The 14,223-nt window shown below is 44.8% G+C and overlaps 1 protein-coding gene across 1 annotated transcript; it reads right to left on the bottom strand.

Moving 5' to 3' along the window:
- Positions 1-1,483: 1,483 nt before the first annotated feature.
- On the bottom strand, positions 1,484-13,931 carry casc3 (casc3 exon junction complex subunit; the record flags this gene model as incomplete). The annotated part of the gene is made up of 12 exons (XM_084488272.1): positions 1,484-4,088; positions 4,278-4,504; positions 5,358-5,524; positions 6,295-6,393; positions 7,408-7,581; positions 8,356-9,326; positions 9,642-9,818; positions 10,958-11,094; positions 11,187-11,837; positions 12,099-12,157; positions 12,463-12,487; positions 13,746-13,931. 11 exons carry the CDS (start codon positions 13,929-13,931, stop codon positions 4,361-4,363), a joined length of 2,790 nt encoding a protein of 929 aa, XP_084344398.1. The 3' UTR covers positions 1,484-4,088; positions 4,278-4,360.
- Between the last annotated feature and the right edge of the window lie 292 nt (positions 13,932-14,223).

The raw sequence follows: 14,223 nt of genomic DNA, 5'->3' as shown, positions 1-14,223 counted from the left end.
AGAGATATAGAGGGAGAAACTGAATGAGAGGGGATAGAGAAAGGGGATGGAGAGAGAGAGACTAACATGGGAAATGAGAGCAAGAAAAGAGGTGAGAAAAAGAAAGGATGACGCACACAGAGAGAAAATACATTGAACAGAGGAGAGAACGGGGGAGTGAGGACGGGAGAGAAAGAAAAGGTGTTACATCACAGATACAAGCCCATTAGAAAACCAGTGGGCTCCGTTCAACAGCAGCAGTGATTTCATGTCCCTAAATCAACATGGTTATATAATCTGCTTTCGAAAGTCTTGAAATGTCTCCCTTTCACACGCACACTGTAACACACTCTCTCTTTCACCTACTCTTCTCACAGATACACAAACAGGGCTACACCGGGTACTTGCCCAGCCAGAATGCCACTGAGCATACAGTCCATTCCTGCTCCTACTGTTAATAAATGTTTTTTTACCATTGTTAACCATATATAGGCCTAGAAGCTAACACAAAGTCCCAGTTTATGATAACATTACGGTAGGCTGTTTGATTCTAGTTGACCAAATGAGAAGGATTAGTAAGCTTTCACAATCAATTTGAGAAATGTCTGCTTAAACAATTGAAGCAGACACACACACACACCTGCTCTCCTCCGTGAATAGTCATATGAGGAACGGCTGGGGTGTTTGAAAATGACTAGGACCAATGAGATAGCAGGAATGGCTTTCCTCTCATGAATATTCATTACCACCTGCCTGTTTTGTGTCTACACATTGACAAGCCACCCCGCGCCGCTGAATGGTGGCAGGTTAAGACACGTAAGAGAAAGTATTAGCCTACTTCGGCTAGGGGGACATCCGAGTCCATTTGTGCGCTGTGTTTGTTTAAGAGGGAATGCTCTTATGTTCGGTAACGTCGAGAAATAAAAAAAAATAGCCCTATACGCCCTTCAATCAAATTATGATTATAAAAAATACGTATTGCCTAAATGTTCATACATGTTTATAAATAAATAAACTGCACTAATGGAAAGTGCGATTGGCTTGGTCTGCAGCAATTTTTAATTTATACTTTTTTTTTACTGAACTACTTCACTGTTCAGCACTGGCGACTTTGTCACATTATAGTAGGACATATAAAATGGGTGGCACATGGACCCATCATGTAGGCCTATGGGACGCCAGTTAATGTCAAAGATGAACACATTTTTGATCAGAGTAGATTTTCGTAAAAGCTTTAGATTTTGCCACAAGAGGGCGCTCTAGTAGTGAGGTAGAGCGGTGACCCCAAAACCAGCATTACTATCTGCTGGTAGGAACTAGGTGATTTGGTAGACTACATTTTTATTAAGGAACACTCGAAAGCTTGATTAAATGTTAAAAATATATAAAGACCAACCTTGTATATTTATCCAACACTTAACTTCAGGTAATCATAGCACTCATAAAATAACTCATAAAAGCAAATAAATACATTAACCATGTTCTTTATTGTTCTGTATGGAAAGAAAAACTCACAAAACAAAAACAAAACTATTGTCGCCATTAGGAACATTGAAACGGCTATGAAAGAACTGCTATCACAGTGAACAAAGTCTTGTCAACTCAAAGGTCAAACAGCTAACAGATATGTCGTCAACACCAGCACTGTGTGCACCATAGGGTGTTCCAATCCAGGACATTCAGAAAGGCATTGGATTTTCTTTAAAAAAAAAAATCAGAATATGTGCCAGTGCAAAAAACAAAATTTGAAATCTTTCTTTTAATGAATCATCCCCCTATGTCCTGAAATGGAAGCAGAGTCAAAGCATGCGCTTTCCTGTTAGATCAGAAGCTTGTTTCTTACATAAGGCGGATTACAGAATGCTACTGGTTTGGTCAACAAAAGCTGATACACTAGAGATGCATGTATGCGTTAACAGTCCTGAACCCTTTACAAATGTATTTTCATTTTCCTGCAGTCGCACTGTTTCTTTCAATACAAATGGTCTCTATTAGGCACAAATGCATATCAATCAGCTTTCACCCCAAACCATTATCCACTGGCCACTAAATTACAAAGCACCCTGTTTGACGAAAAAGACTGCACACAACTGCTGCCAACACGTGGGGAAGTATATTGAAGACAGACTGAAGACCCATCTTGTTTCCACTTATAAAGGGTGTATTAGATTAAAAAAAAACATTAAGCTCTATCATTTGAGCGTCGCCAGACCCTATGGAACAAATTCAAGTCTTGAGAAAACATGCATCTATGTTAACTAAAGTGTGGGGTCATTGATGATTTTGAAGATACACCTCAGGTAAATACTAGCAACTCCATTGTAATATTTGAATGTCCGGTGTAGTAACTAAACAGCTGTAAGCCCCATGGTGCTGGAAATAGGCGCAAAGGAATAGGAAGAGGTCACCTGTACACTAATCAGTAGCAAGCTGTGATGTTCTTTTAATGGACTGAGAACAAACGCATAACAGGGAGAAAAAGGCTAGCAAATTCTAAATGTCATTGCATCACATGCATTCATAACCCAACACTTTTCTTACACAAAACAATCAAAAGACGAGGTCAAGTAAATCCCCCCTCGGTGTAGGGCGCCCCTAATGACCAAAACAAAAAATCCAAAGTGACAGAAATTAAATTAAACTAGAGCAACCAACTATGATTACCATGAAATCAAAGGGCGCCTTTGTTTATAGTCCTATTCAACGCTTCAGTTCATAGAGAGGACGACCGCGGAGTCTGCCCAGGTTGCTGACAAGTTCGAGTTGAGTTGGAGGAGCCAGTAGCAGTAGTATAACAATCGTTCCCAGCTTCACTTTGCCTCCATCAACATTTTATATACAGATTTAGATATGTACAGCAACATTTTATATATATGTATATACAATACACACACGACTGCTGATATTAGCAATGAATCATGTACCACTTGCACCATTTATGATTAATTGACACGAAGAAATCAACCAGATGACACAACATCGAAAAAAGTAACATGTAGTCTACATACCAATCCCAAGCAAATAATGGTTAAAATGATGAACTTAACGTGCAACTACAACAAGACAATAGGGTCTTTCTGACCGAGTCTTCTCTGGTCTGGGGGAGGGGGGGGATTTGTTCTCAGGTCCCAGGCTTAAGTAACCGTTCCAAATCACTTTACTCTAACACAAATACCATGTGACTCCAAGGGAAACTACAGTAGGTGACATAGGTCAAAGGATAGAAAGGAGTAGACTTCTTTTTCCTTCCATTACAAAAATAATCAGCCACAGACAGAAGCAGACATGAAGGTCAATGACACGGTTGAAAAAAATAATAATGACCACTTGTATCCATTAAACAAGTATAACTTTATATACCCGGGTCTCTCGTTAGACCCTCCCTGTTATTGCCATAATAAAAATTATATTTGAATAATTTCTGCCTCTTTATAATCTTGTTTTATACAATAAACTGAATATATTGAGCTATATATTGAGGGCCACATGACAGTTTGCAAAACCCCATATGAAATATTCAGAATATTATTTTGAGAAATTATAATAGTAAAAGAATTACATATCAGTCAACTAACACCATCAGCGGCATCAAGAACAGTGGCAGCAGGCGTCCGTTTCGGACTTGGGTTTGAACACCGCCTGACGTCAGTCTCCTGTGCTGCTAAATGCTTCAGAGTGGTTTCTAAAGGGTTGTTATGTGGAGACACACAGCTGGACCGCCATCTGTGTTCCATTTCAAGTAGTGAGAGTGACTGACTGACTGACTCTGCCGCCGCTGGGTTTCAACGCACTAAGCACTGACCCACCGTGCTGAAGGTGGGCACACGTGACAGCAGGCAGCTTGCTCACTTGTCGTGGCCCACACTCAGACATACAACCCTAGACACGTCACCACTAGGGAGCACTAGTCAAAAACAACAAAAAACACCATTGACCAAATTATCTGATACTTGTCTAAAGAAATAAAGAAATTCACAGGAGAGGTTTTCGATTGGCTGCAGAGCACCGTGGCACCACCCAACACCTCCGTCCTTCAACTCCCCTCGCGGATGTTTCTCTGATTGGTCGTTATGGACCCACAACTCCTAAGTCACACTCCCACCCTGCTCCTGCAGATAGAGAGAGACACAGACACAAGAGGAAGATGTTAGGGGAGTGACTAACTGCATGCATTCCAATTCAAGACACTTCTGCCCTCTTGTCAAAAACTTAAAACGAACAACAATGAAACTTCAAGGTTAGGCCCTATGCTGTGGTATTTTGTTAGACTAGTTTGTGATTGAAAACAGACTACTCACCAGAATAATTCACTTTTGTGGTGGTTGAGACGGAGGTGGGAGAGACAGAGGGGTACAGGCCGGTTGGGGGGGGGGGGGGGGGGTCACTCCAAGGCATAGGACATCTCTGGTGGGGGGGGCTTGACGGTGACTGGCTGCGAGGAACGTCGGGGGGGCGAGGGCTTGGGCTGGGCATGCTGCTGCATGGTGTCGTAGTAGGTCACTCCGCCGTACACCTGGGACTGGGCCTGGAGGGGACCGGGTAGGACAAGTGCAACCACACATTATGGAGGAGCCCAGAGGAGACGTGGTGGAACAAAGATATACAACCCCCGGGAAGGGGGGCTATAAGGAGGCTTTAGGGGGGCTAAAGCCTCCATATAACCCAAGTTCTGATGTACCAGACTTTTTAGGGGTTAACAGTTCGTTCATCAGTCAATCAATGAGTGCCATCTGTGTGTGTGTGTGTGTGTGTGTGTGTGTGTGTGTGTGTGTGTGTGTGTGTGTGTGTGTGTGTGTGTGTGTGTGTGTGTGTGTGTGTGTGTGTGTGTGTGTGTGTGTGTGTGTGTGTGTGTGTGTGTGTGTGTGTGTGTGTGTGTTGTCTACGTATAGGAATCTCTATGGACACAACAATCAAATTTTTTTTAGTTCTGACACAATATTGAGGTTCTGTAAACATTGCGATAAGACGTTTTTTTCTTTATGCAATCTAATCTTTTGTCTGGTTTACCTTACAGGTGTAACGTTGAGGCGTGGACTTTTCTAAATAAAGTTGGCCGAACTGAACACAGCATAGGTGATGTAAATCCACTATAAGTGAACACACTATAGCACACTCTGTAGGACACTAACATGTATATGTTTTGTTACTTTCTACATTTCTGGCCTCAATAGTTTCTAAATTAAAAAAAAAATGAAATCCCACAGCTAGTTATGGTGTGTGATCTGGAGAACACAGCTCCCATCTTTCAATATCACATCCATTTCAAGCAACAGGTGACTGCCCCTCTTCATCCCACTGAATACACCATCAGTGACCAGGGGTACTGGTGCATTGCCTGGGTTTGTCATGTCAATGTATGCACCCCGAGTTATGCGTACCTGTGGGTTGGGGTACATGGCTGGGTAGGGGAAGGTCATCACCCCAGGTGGCGTGTAGAAGGGCGGAGCCATCATTTGCTGGGGTTGCCCCGGCGACAAGGAAACGGGAGGGGCGCCGTAGAGCGTGGGGTTCGCTATCGGACCGGCGGATGGGTGCGGGTGGAGTCCTGTGGATAGGGGGAGGGGTTAATATCTTGCATGAAGGAGGAAGTGAGCAGAGAACCTCATTGGCAAGGGTGTTATTTGCTTAGAATGATGGACAATGAAAACCCATCATTTACTTTAGGGTTATCAAGGTGTGCATTAAGCATTACAAAATTATGTTCCATGAAATCCATTGCAATCTCATGTTCAGTTCAAAATCCTTCTAATACCCACGCCGATTTCCTTTCCATCTAGTAGCCAAGCAGGTGACCAATTACTGTACACTATGGGTGAGCGCGGCACCAGTGTGATGTTGTGCAACAACATTGATTTTGCAAAGAAAGTCTTAAAATCGATAATTTAATTCTAATTCAAAAACTATATACGCGTGTGTACGTCTATATACACATAATTACATTGAAAATAAAAGCACAGCAACCATGTTTACATCTCCCTTGTGACAAGTACTCTCAAAACTTTAAGTCCTGGTTTTTATTACACTTCCATGTCACACTTTTAACTGGTTGAAACTTCACTGCCACCTTGTGGTCTGGATCAGTCACCGTTCAAAGTTTGTACTTTCTTCATACAACAAATAATATGCTTACACATTTATAATGTGCCATTATAACAATTTTATCTATATGAACTACTGTATCACTGAACCAAAGTAACAGCAAGAAGTTCTTGTTATTGATTTAATAATTACTTAAATAAACATAATTTCTTCAAGCCATTTAAGCATGGTAAATGGCTTGAAGGCTTCAGGCTGGGCTTCACAGAGGGTACTCACCAGGGTGAGGGATGTGCATCTCAGGCTGGACCAGCATGCCTTGGGGCGGGATGGGTGCTGCGGTTTCACCGTGAGTATAGATTGGTCCTTGGTATGACACTGGTAGAGGGGAAAAGAAAGCCTTAGGATGAAAGTTCCTCATCATCATCATATAGAATATTCACAAAGGCGTTCAAATGTGAAGTGGTTTATGTGACTTGAAGCCCCATGGCAAGGTGGAAGTCGGTTGATGGAGCATGACCAGTTCGGGTTAATTAGACGCAAGTGCTCATGAAATTTGAGTAGTAGTTATAGACTGTCTTTCTGGCACTTAGAGATTGACCGAACTTGGTCACTTGTTATAGAGGTAACTCGAAAAGTCTTCCTTTTGCCAAAGATACAGTTATAAGTTACAGGTTGAAAAGGTGCTCTAGCTAAGATTTAAGAGTAGGGATGTTAACAATTGAATAAAAACCCACAATAGATTCTGCACTATTAAGGGGAGAGCCCACATAGCATCTATTTGATCTATACGCTGCACCCAGTGACTTCAGATGTGCTGCATTTTGTGCAGATGCTCCCAGCACTTCTACTGGAAAATATTGGAATTTCCAGAAAGGCGCCGATGTCGTCACTCACATAGGGAGAGAACTGTCACCCTTTTACCAAGAAAATGGGGGAGAAACCCGTTCCTGCCTTTTTAGTCTATCCGGAGCCATCTAATAGGTCCAACAGAAACCATAACAGTTGCTGCTCATAGTGAAAAAAACAAGGTCCAACAGATGTTTGTTAATATAGATCATAGTCCATCATGAGGGTTGTAGTCAAAGGCACGATCAATTTAAATGTAACAAACTCTTTGGTCGAAAGAAATTCAACAGGTTAAAGTTAAAAGTTCTGTTTGGAGGGAGTCAGTGGGTTTCAGATCCGCTCTTGGTCCAAGTCTCGGCAGAGCTTCTATGTAAAGCCTATCATTAGGTTAAACATGAAAGTTGACTGAGTATCGCAGAAAACATGAAACAAATACATTGCAAGTGCACATCGATGCACTTGACATTTGAGCACCGATCTAACCGCCATCATACAAAGGCGGGTTAGAGTAGCGGTATGTTGTGATTGAACCAATCCTCTTACTTGGCTCGTAGTAGTGTCCCTCCATCACCCCGAGGTGGAGGGGCGGGCCGGGCTCGGGCACGGGACGCTGACGCTGGGAGGAGTAGCGCTTGGCCCTGCTGGCGCCCACCCCCATCTCCTCCATGCCAGGGAACTGAGGAGGACCAGCGGGCATCTGAATGGGGCTAGGGAGTCCTACGAATGGGAGGGGAAGAGGGTTAACATCCCGGTTGTACTGTAAGAGTTGTTCTGTACCACGTGCAGAGCGAGAGTCAGGCAGAGGGAGGGATGCAGAAGGGAAGTATTGTAGTGATAGGAGACAGGACAGAAATAGAGCCTGACTCCCCTGAAATAGAGCCTTGTAATAAATGTTCCAGCTATTAACCCTATAATCCATTATGTCTACACCACAGCATGGTTATAGAGAACAATGCACCACCACAAGCTCTCTGCATACAATCTCCGCAGGTCAAGTAGTTTGTCATATGATCAAAATCCCAGCATCATGAGAATAGCAACATCCATTTTCCAGTATGGGACGTATTGAATACAATACCAATCAAAAAAGAAAGTATTCTTACAGAATAATTGATCCAACTCCCTAAAATCTTATGACTGTATGTCAACTAAAATAACCTAGATATTTATCTAGAAAGCAAGGAATATGTGTGTATGTATACATGCCATCCGCTCTACTTCCCAATTGTCGTGCGTATGGCTGGGGACCAGAGAAAGTGCAGTGTTGACTTAATTGGACACAAGACGAGTTTAGTATTAATAAACTTAACTAACATAAATAACCTTTGAACGGCCGGCCAAGCAATCAGACCGTTCTGAACAGGCCACACACTAGCATATAGAACGAATAAAAAAAAGAAATAAAGAACCCAATGCCCAATCAGTGCTTCACAACAAAGAAAACTGACTCAGAACAAGGGATGACCAAGCTTCTTGTCGTGTCGCCCTCACCTCGGAGTTCGGAGCGCAGGTAGGATGTGGGGTTCTGGGACCAGTTGGGCCCAGACAGATTCATCCGGGCCTGATCCAGCGTCGCCAGCCCCGCTAGCGGGGCCGCCGCCGTCGGGCCAGGGCCTTCTCCCGCCGCCCAGCTCTTCCCCCCGGTGCTGGCCGGCGAGGGAACGACTCCCGGCGTCTCCTCGACGGAGGCCTGCTTGCTGCCCAGGTCCGCAGGCCGCGAGCGAGTCCTGCGCGCCAACGCGTACGACTTGCGCTCCACCGGCCGCTCGGCGGGTGGTGAGGCCTCCTGATTGGCCGGCGTGGACCGGTGATCCGAAGCCGCCGAGCCGGAAGCGCCCGATCGATCAGCGACTCCCCTTTGCTCCAGCTGATGATGTCGCCGCGGCGGCGGCGGCGACGACATGCGTCCGCCCGCGTGCGACGAGGTCAGCGGGGAAGCAGTGCGGAAGTCTTCCTCCTCCGCCCCGCCGTTGTCGCTGAAGATCTCCTCGACCACGACGGCGGGGCCGCCCCTTCCGACGCTGCCACGCCCCGCCCGGTTTACCACACCCGGCTCCTCGTCAGCCAATGAGAAGCCCTGCCGGTGGCTGTGGCCAGGCTCTGCCTTGGGGCCCTGCCGGTCTCGACCATAATGAGGTGCGTTTGATTCATTGTTCCTGTACTGAGACTGCTGCGGGGCGTTGTGCTGAGACGGCCTGCTGTTCTGGAAGCCCCGGTTGGGCGGGGCGTGGTTGGAGGGCGGGGGTCTGCTGGAGGGTGGTGGGTGTTGGTTGCGTTGAGAGGAGGCGGGAGGGAGGGGGGAAGTTGAAGATGGGTGTGAAGAGGAAGGAGGCGGGGCTCCCATGCGGTTACTCCCGCCTCCGCCACTGTGCCAAGAGCGGACTGGTCTGTCACTGCCAGCTCTGTCACCTCTGTCACCTCCCCCGCTCCAGCGCTTGTCTCTGCTGGGTGACGTGTCCTGTCTGTGGGAATGAGAGAGAGAGAAAATGAGGCATGGGTAATCCCTGTATTAATCAGCATGATGAAAATAAAAAGGTGAATTAAAAGCAATTCTGGAAATGTACAGTAGTGTTTGGATAAAGCACCAGACTGTTCTGTTATGTCCTTATAACATCTACTGTACAGACATATGATAGTACCAATAATACATACCATTGATTGAGCAATTTGAGACATATCGCGCACATAATATAAATATCCCCATCTCTTCAACCACCCATAATCTCATGCAACCTTCTGTGGGGCAAAATTAACCATGTCGGTGCCTTCCATCTCACCTCGGTCGCCGCTGTCTGTACTGCGGGTCTCGTGTCTGCCGACCCCCGTTCCGGATGTCATAACCATATATGGAGACTAGCTCATCCCTGCTCTTTGGCGCTTGCTCCTCCTCCCGGAAGCGGTCGTGCACCCAGCGGCCCTCGTCCTTCCACAGCTTCCTGTTACGTCCTTTGGGTCTGAGGTGGTGAAATTTTTTGGGGTTATTAACATTTTTTACTTCCGGTCGGTCACCCTCGGAGGAGGGTGACCTCGAAGACATAGTTGACAGTCTGAATTAAAACTTTAGTAACAGCGGGACATTCCATTGGGAGGTTGGGGATGCAAAATGAGCATGTACGTTTGGGGAATTAACTCAGTCTTCTGTGTGCAATTTCTTTTGTTATATTTTGCTTTCAAATATGTCATTGTTTCATAATCGCCTTGTGTAATGGCATATAACCATATAGTAATTTTCTTCGAGAACCGGAGCACATTCTAGACAGTTTGTCTAGACGGATACACGATATCAGGAAAAACTACTTCTAAAGTTTGGCAGCTGTTTGGAACCACTAAAAATGATCCAAAATAAGTAAAAGGAAGACAGCATGTTAACTGCAGCTGTCCCATCATACTACTCACTCTGGTGAAAAGGATTCTCTGTCAGAACTCTAGTGCATTCTCGCTGTTCTGCCAAGTTGAAGTGGCATCACGTTTTTTTTTATACGATGAAAAGCATGATTCAAATGTATTTAAAACAATTCTACAGCAGTTTTATTGATGTGGGTTTTGTCATGATTGGATGAGACTACCGTGCGTAATCAGACACAACTAAGATCTGTCTCCACAGACGGGCCACTGTTTGATCACATAGATGTACATTATTATTACTATGGTATATTAAGCCCCTTTCACACACTTCCATGTCAATTATTGGGATAACATTTCAGACAACAATTTAGACGGCGACGATCTGGACAGAAAACAGAAAAAGTGGCTTTGCGATGTTTGCAAACATAAGCTATATTGATATTACCATCGGTTCACCCGATAATCATTGGCGCTTTAAGATAAATGGTTGCCGATTACATATACGTCCTCACCAGAGTCTTGGGACTGGTTTACTTGCTCAGATAATGTAAACCCATGTGGTTTTCATTCACAACACAGCCGTACAGGTAGTGATCAAGAAATGTTACGTCTTGAGCAGGGAAAATGCCGGGGCAGATTTCCCAGAATAAAGATTCCGGTTCCCATTCGCACATGACTGGGAAATCTGCCAGAACTTTGCAGGGTAAGTCCTGCGAATTCAACCAATCACATGTTGCCCTGTGCCCACCTCTCTTCCTCCTGGGCATGTCCCCTGACGTCGTGCTCGAAGAACAGCCCCTTCCTGGGGATGTAGGCCGGGTTCTTCCGGTCTTCATCATCATCCAGCTTCTGACCCGGCTTAGCCTCTGGATCGTCAGTGGACTCCTGCAGGCCAACGCATGTTTTGCGAGAAACAGGTTAGAACTATGAGTAAACAAACCTCAGTCAACATCATTCCATCGTCCAGCCAGTCTTACCTGTCCATCTCCACTCTGCCTCTCTCCAGACAGATCCCCTTCCTTCTCGTCAACCTTGCAATCCAGCTTACTCTCTTCTCCTCTTTCCTCCCCCTCTTCTTGCTGTCCTTCCTCTTCCACCAATTCTCCATCTTCCAGCAACACTTCATCTTCCGCCAAATCTCTACCTTCCACAAATTCTCCAGCTTCCACCATCCCTCCACCTTCTGCCATCTCTCCACCTTGCGGCAATTCGTCACCTTGCGGCAATTCGCCACCTTGCGGCAATTCGCCACCTTGCGGCAATTCGCCACCATGCGGCAATTCGCCACCATGCGGCAATTCGCCACCATGCGGCAATTCGCCACCATGCGGCAATTCTCCACCTTCTGCCATCACGCCACCTTCCTCCATTTCTCCACCTTCTGCCAAGTCGCCGCCATCCACCAACCCTCCACCATCCTCCAATCCTCCACCATCCTCCAATCCTCCACCATCCTCCAATCCTCCACCATCCTCCAATCCTCCACCATCCTCCAATCCTCCGTCTTCCAACTCCACCACTGCCCCCTTTTCCTCCACATGTTCAGGGGCTTTGGTGGTGGAGGTCTGAGCTCGGCTGGCTGAGGCCTCTTCATCGCTGTAGAGATCTCCTTCTCTCTCCTCTCCTCCCTTTGAAAAGATTCATTCAGCCATTAGGATTTATTATCCAGAAGAATAAATAAAAGGAAATATAATAACGTGCATCAATCAACATAAATACACTCACACAATCCATAACCAAGCCAGCCAATGTATGCTGATCGTGTCTGCATATGCATGTGTGAGGAAACCTAACATGAAGTTAGGTTCCCCTGTTGCCTAATGGAAGAGCTCTTAAGGAGCACTTAAGGCAAGGCCAGATAACCATAAACATGTGGTGTGTGTAAGTACCTCAGAATGGGAGCCATTCTCTTCCTCAGGATCTGCACTTTCATAGTCAGAGAGCACGGCTGTTGGAGGGGGGGGGGGAAGAGAAGGTCAGCGCACAGGGGGCATTAAACAGCTTACTATGTGACTGTGCAGCAAGATCCAAAAAATAGTTTTTATGAGGGTTAAGCTGGCAATTCATTAAACTGGATGCCAGTTTTTTTTTTGAACAAATATTCAACAAATATAGATTGTGTATCAACACCAACATTTTTGATAGTGCAAAGTACAAAAACATATACATTTATAGTTGTGGACAAATACAGAATATGCTTTAATACTTAATATTGGCATGCGGTTTATATAGGACTGTGGGTGGCATACATACCTTCTCCTACTTCATCTTCACTCTCCTGCAGAGGAAGTAAATTTACCATTAGAAATATTAAATATACGTTTTGTGTTCACTCCGTCCTTGGCTGTGACTGACAGGTGATCTTTTCCTCAAACTGTTTCCTATGTCCAATACAAATCAGAAGTGTAATGCTGCGTTTTCCTAACAGATCAGAATAATAATTCTATTCTATAGATGAACCCTCGAGAAAAGTCAAGCAGACTCATGAGTGATCCAATTCTGAACTTCAAATATATGATTCACAAAATAGGACAGCTTGTGTGGGGGAAGCAACAACTTGTCATTCTGCATGTCTAATAGCCTTAAAGACATGAAAAAAACAATAAGTATTAGGAAACACGGGTATACAAGTTTAATTTAATCCAATGGCAAATCAGAAGTAGTCTATACGTACAACTACGACTTTAACACTCAATCTTTTGTTTATGAATAGTCTTCATATAATCATATGTGCAACTACATGTAGGTCGACGGATAAGAAACATGGCTGAAAGACCGGTTAAATTGACCCATTTAGGTGGACGGCGCACATTTGACCAGTAAGTAATGTTCCCATTTTGTAAGCTACTTCACATATTCCTCAAAAGGTACCTTGGGATATTGATAGCCAAAATAAGGTGATGAAATACATCTCACAAATGTGGGCCGGTATTTAGAAAGGGGGGGGGGGGATAATGTAGGAGGCCAGCTAAATAGGTTGTCATGAGGATAGCAAGCCGAGACCCCTATTCATACTAGAAACCTATTTCACCACATCAGAGACGAGACACACACAAGATTGGCAACCAACACAGACAAAGGTCGAAATAAAATACTGAAATTAAAAATATATAGAATTAGTTGCTGCCAACCATTGTAAAACATCTGTGGTTGAGACAGACAACCCTAAAGCAATACATAAAGGGTCTTGAAGAAAGACCGTGGGTCTGTTTAACTTTAGATTCGGTATTACTAGCATCCAGTGGAAGTAGTTTCCGTTTAATCGGTGTCGGAGAGTGATTTATGAGAAACGTGATCTGGACGTGGCAAACTCACATGATGGGGATGTAGCGTGGCCTAGCTCTCCGCTAGATGCTAAGTAAAAGCTAACAGTGGCCCCAACCAATGGCTTACAACGAGCCATTAGAGGGAAATAGACTTCCTATAAAGCCTGCTCGTTTCCAGGAAAGCAGATTAAAAAGTTGACTAGACGCCGTCCAGTCTAGCCGGGAAACTTAGCAGCGAGTACAAGAAGCGGGCACCCGTTGGACACTTACACATTCTGATTCGGCGTCGGTTTTCGGTAATGTCCGGGTGGCTACCACTTCCACGGGCTCCGGGTCCCTGCCACGGGGATTCGCCGCAGGTGACCCGGACCTTGGTTTCTCCGAACCCGAACCGGACTCATCGTCCTCCTCGCTGTCCTGGGACGCGCGCCGCCGTCTCCGCCGCCGGTCCGCCATTTTAGGAATTGGAATGTTGAAACCGGAAGAACGCAGGGAATTGTGGGGTGAAATAACGTCATGCATTTCCGTTTTTTTTTTTAAAAAGAACCACATGATAGAATCTTCTGGCGCACTGAGACCAAATATAACGTTGAGGTTTTATGAACTGGATTTGTATGTGAACAATTAATTAATCGTTAATACACATACGCAAATTGAAAAATGTATATACGTTATACCAATTCATTTATATAATGCTATTATTCACTTAGTCTACTTGATTTTTAGTTTATTGATTATTAAATACGGT

This window comes from Micromesistius poutassou (genome assembly GCF_964030765.1).
Source record: "Micromesistius poutassou genome assembly, chromosome: 1".
Lineage (NCBI taxonomy): Eukaryota > Metazoa > Chordata > Actinopteri > Gadiformes > Gadidae > Micromesistius > Micromesistius poutassou.
This window is presented reverse-complemented; position numbering and strand designations above follow the sequence as displayed.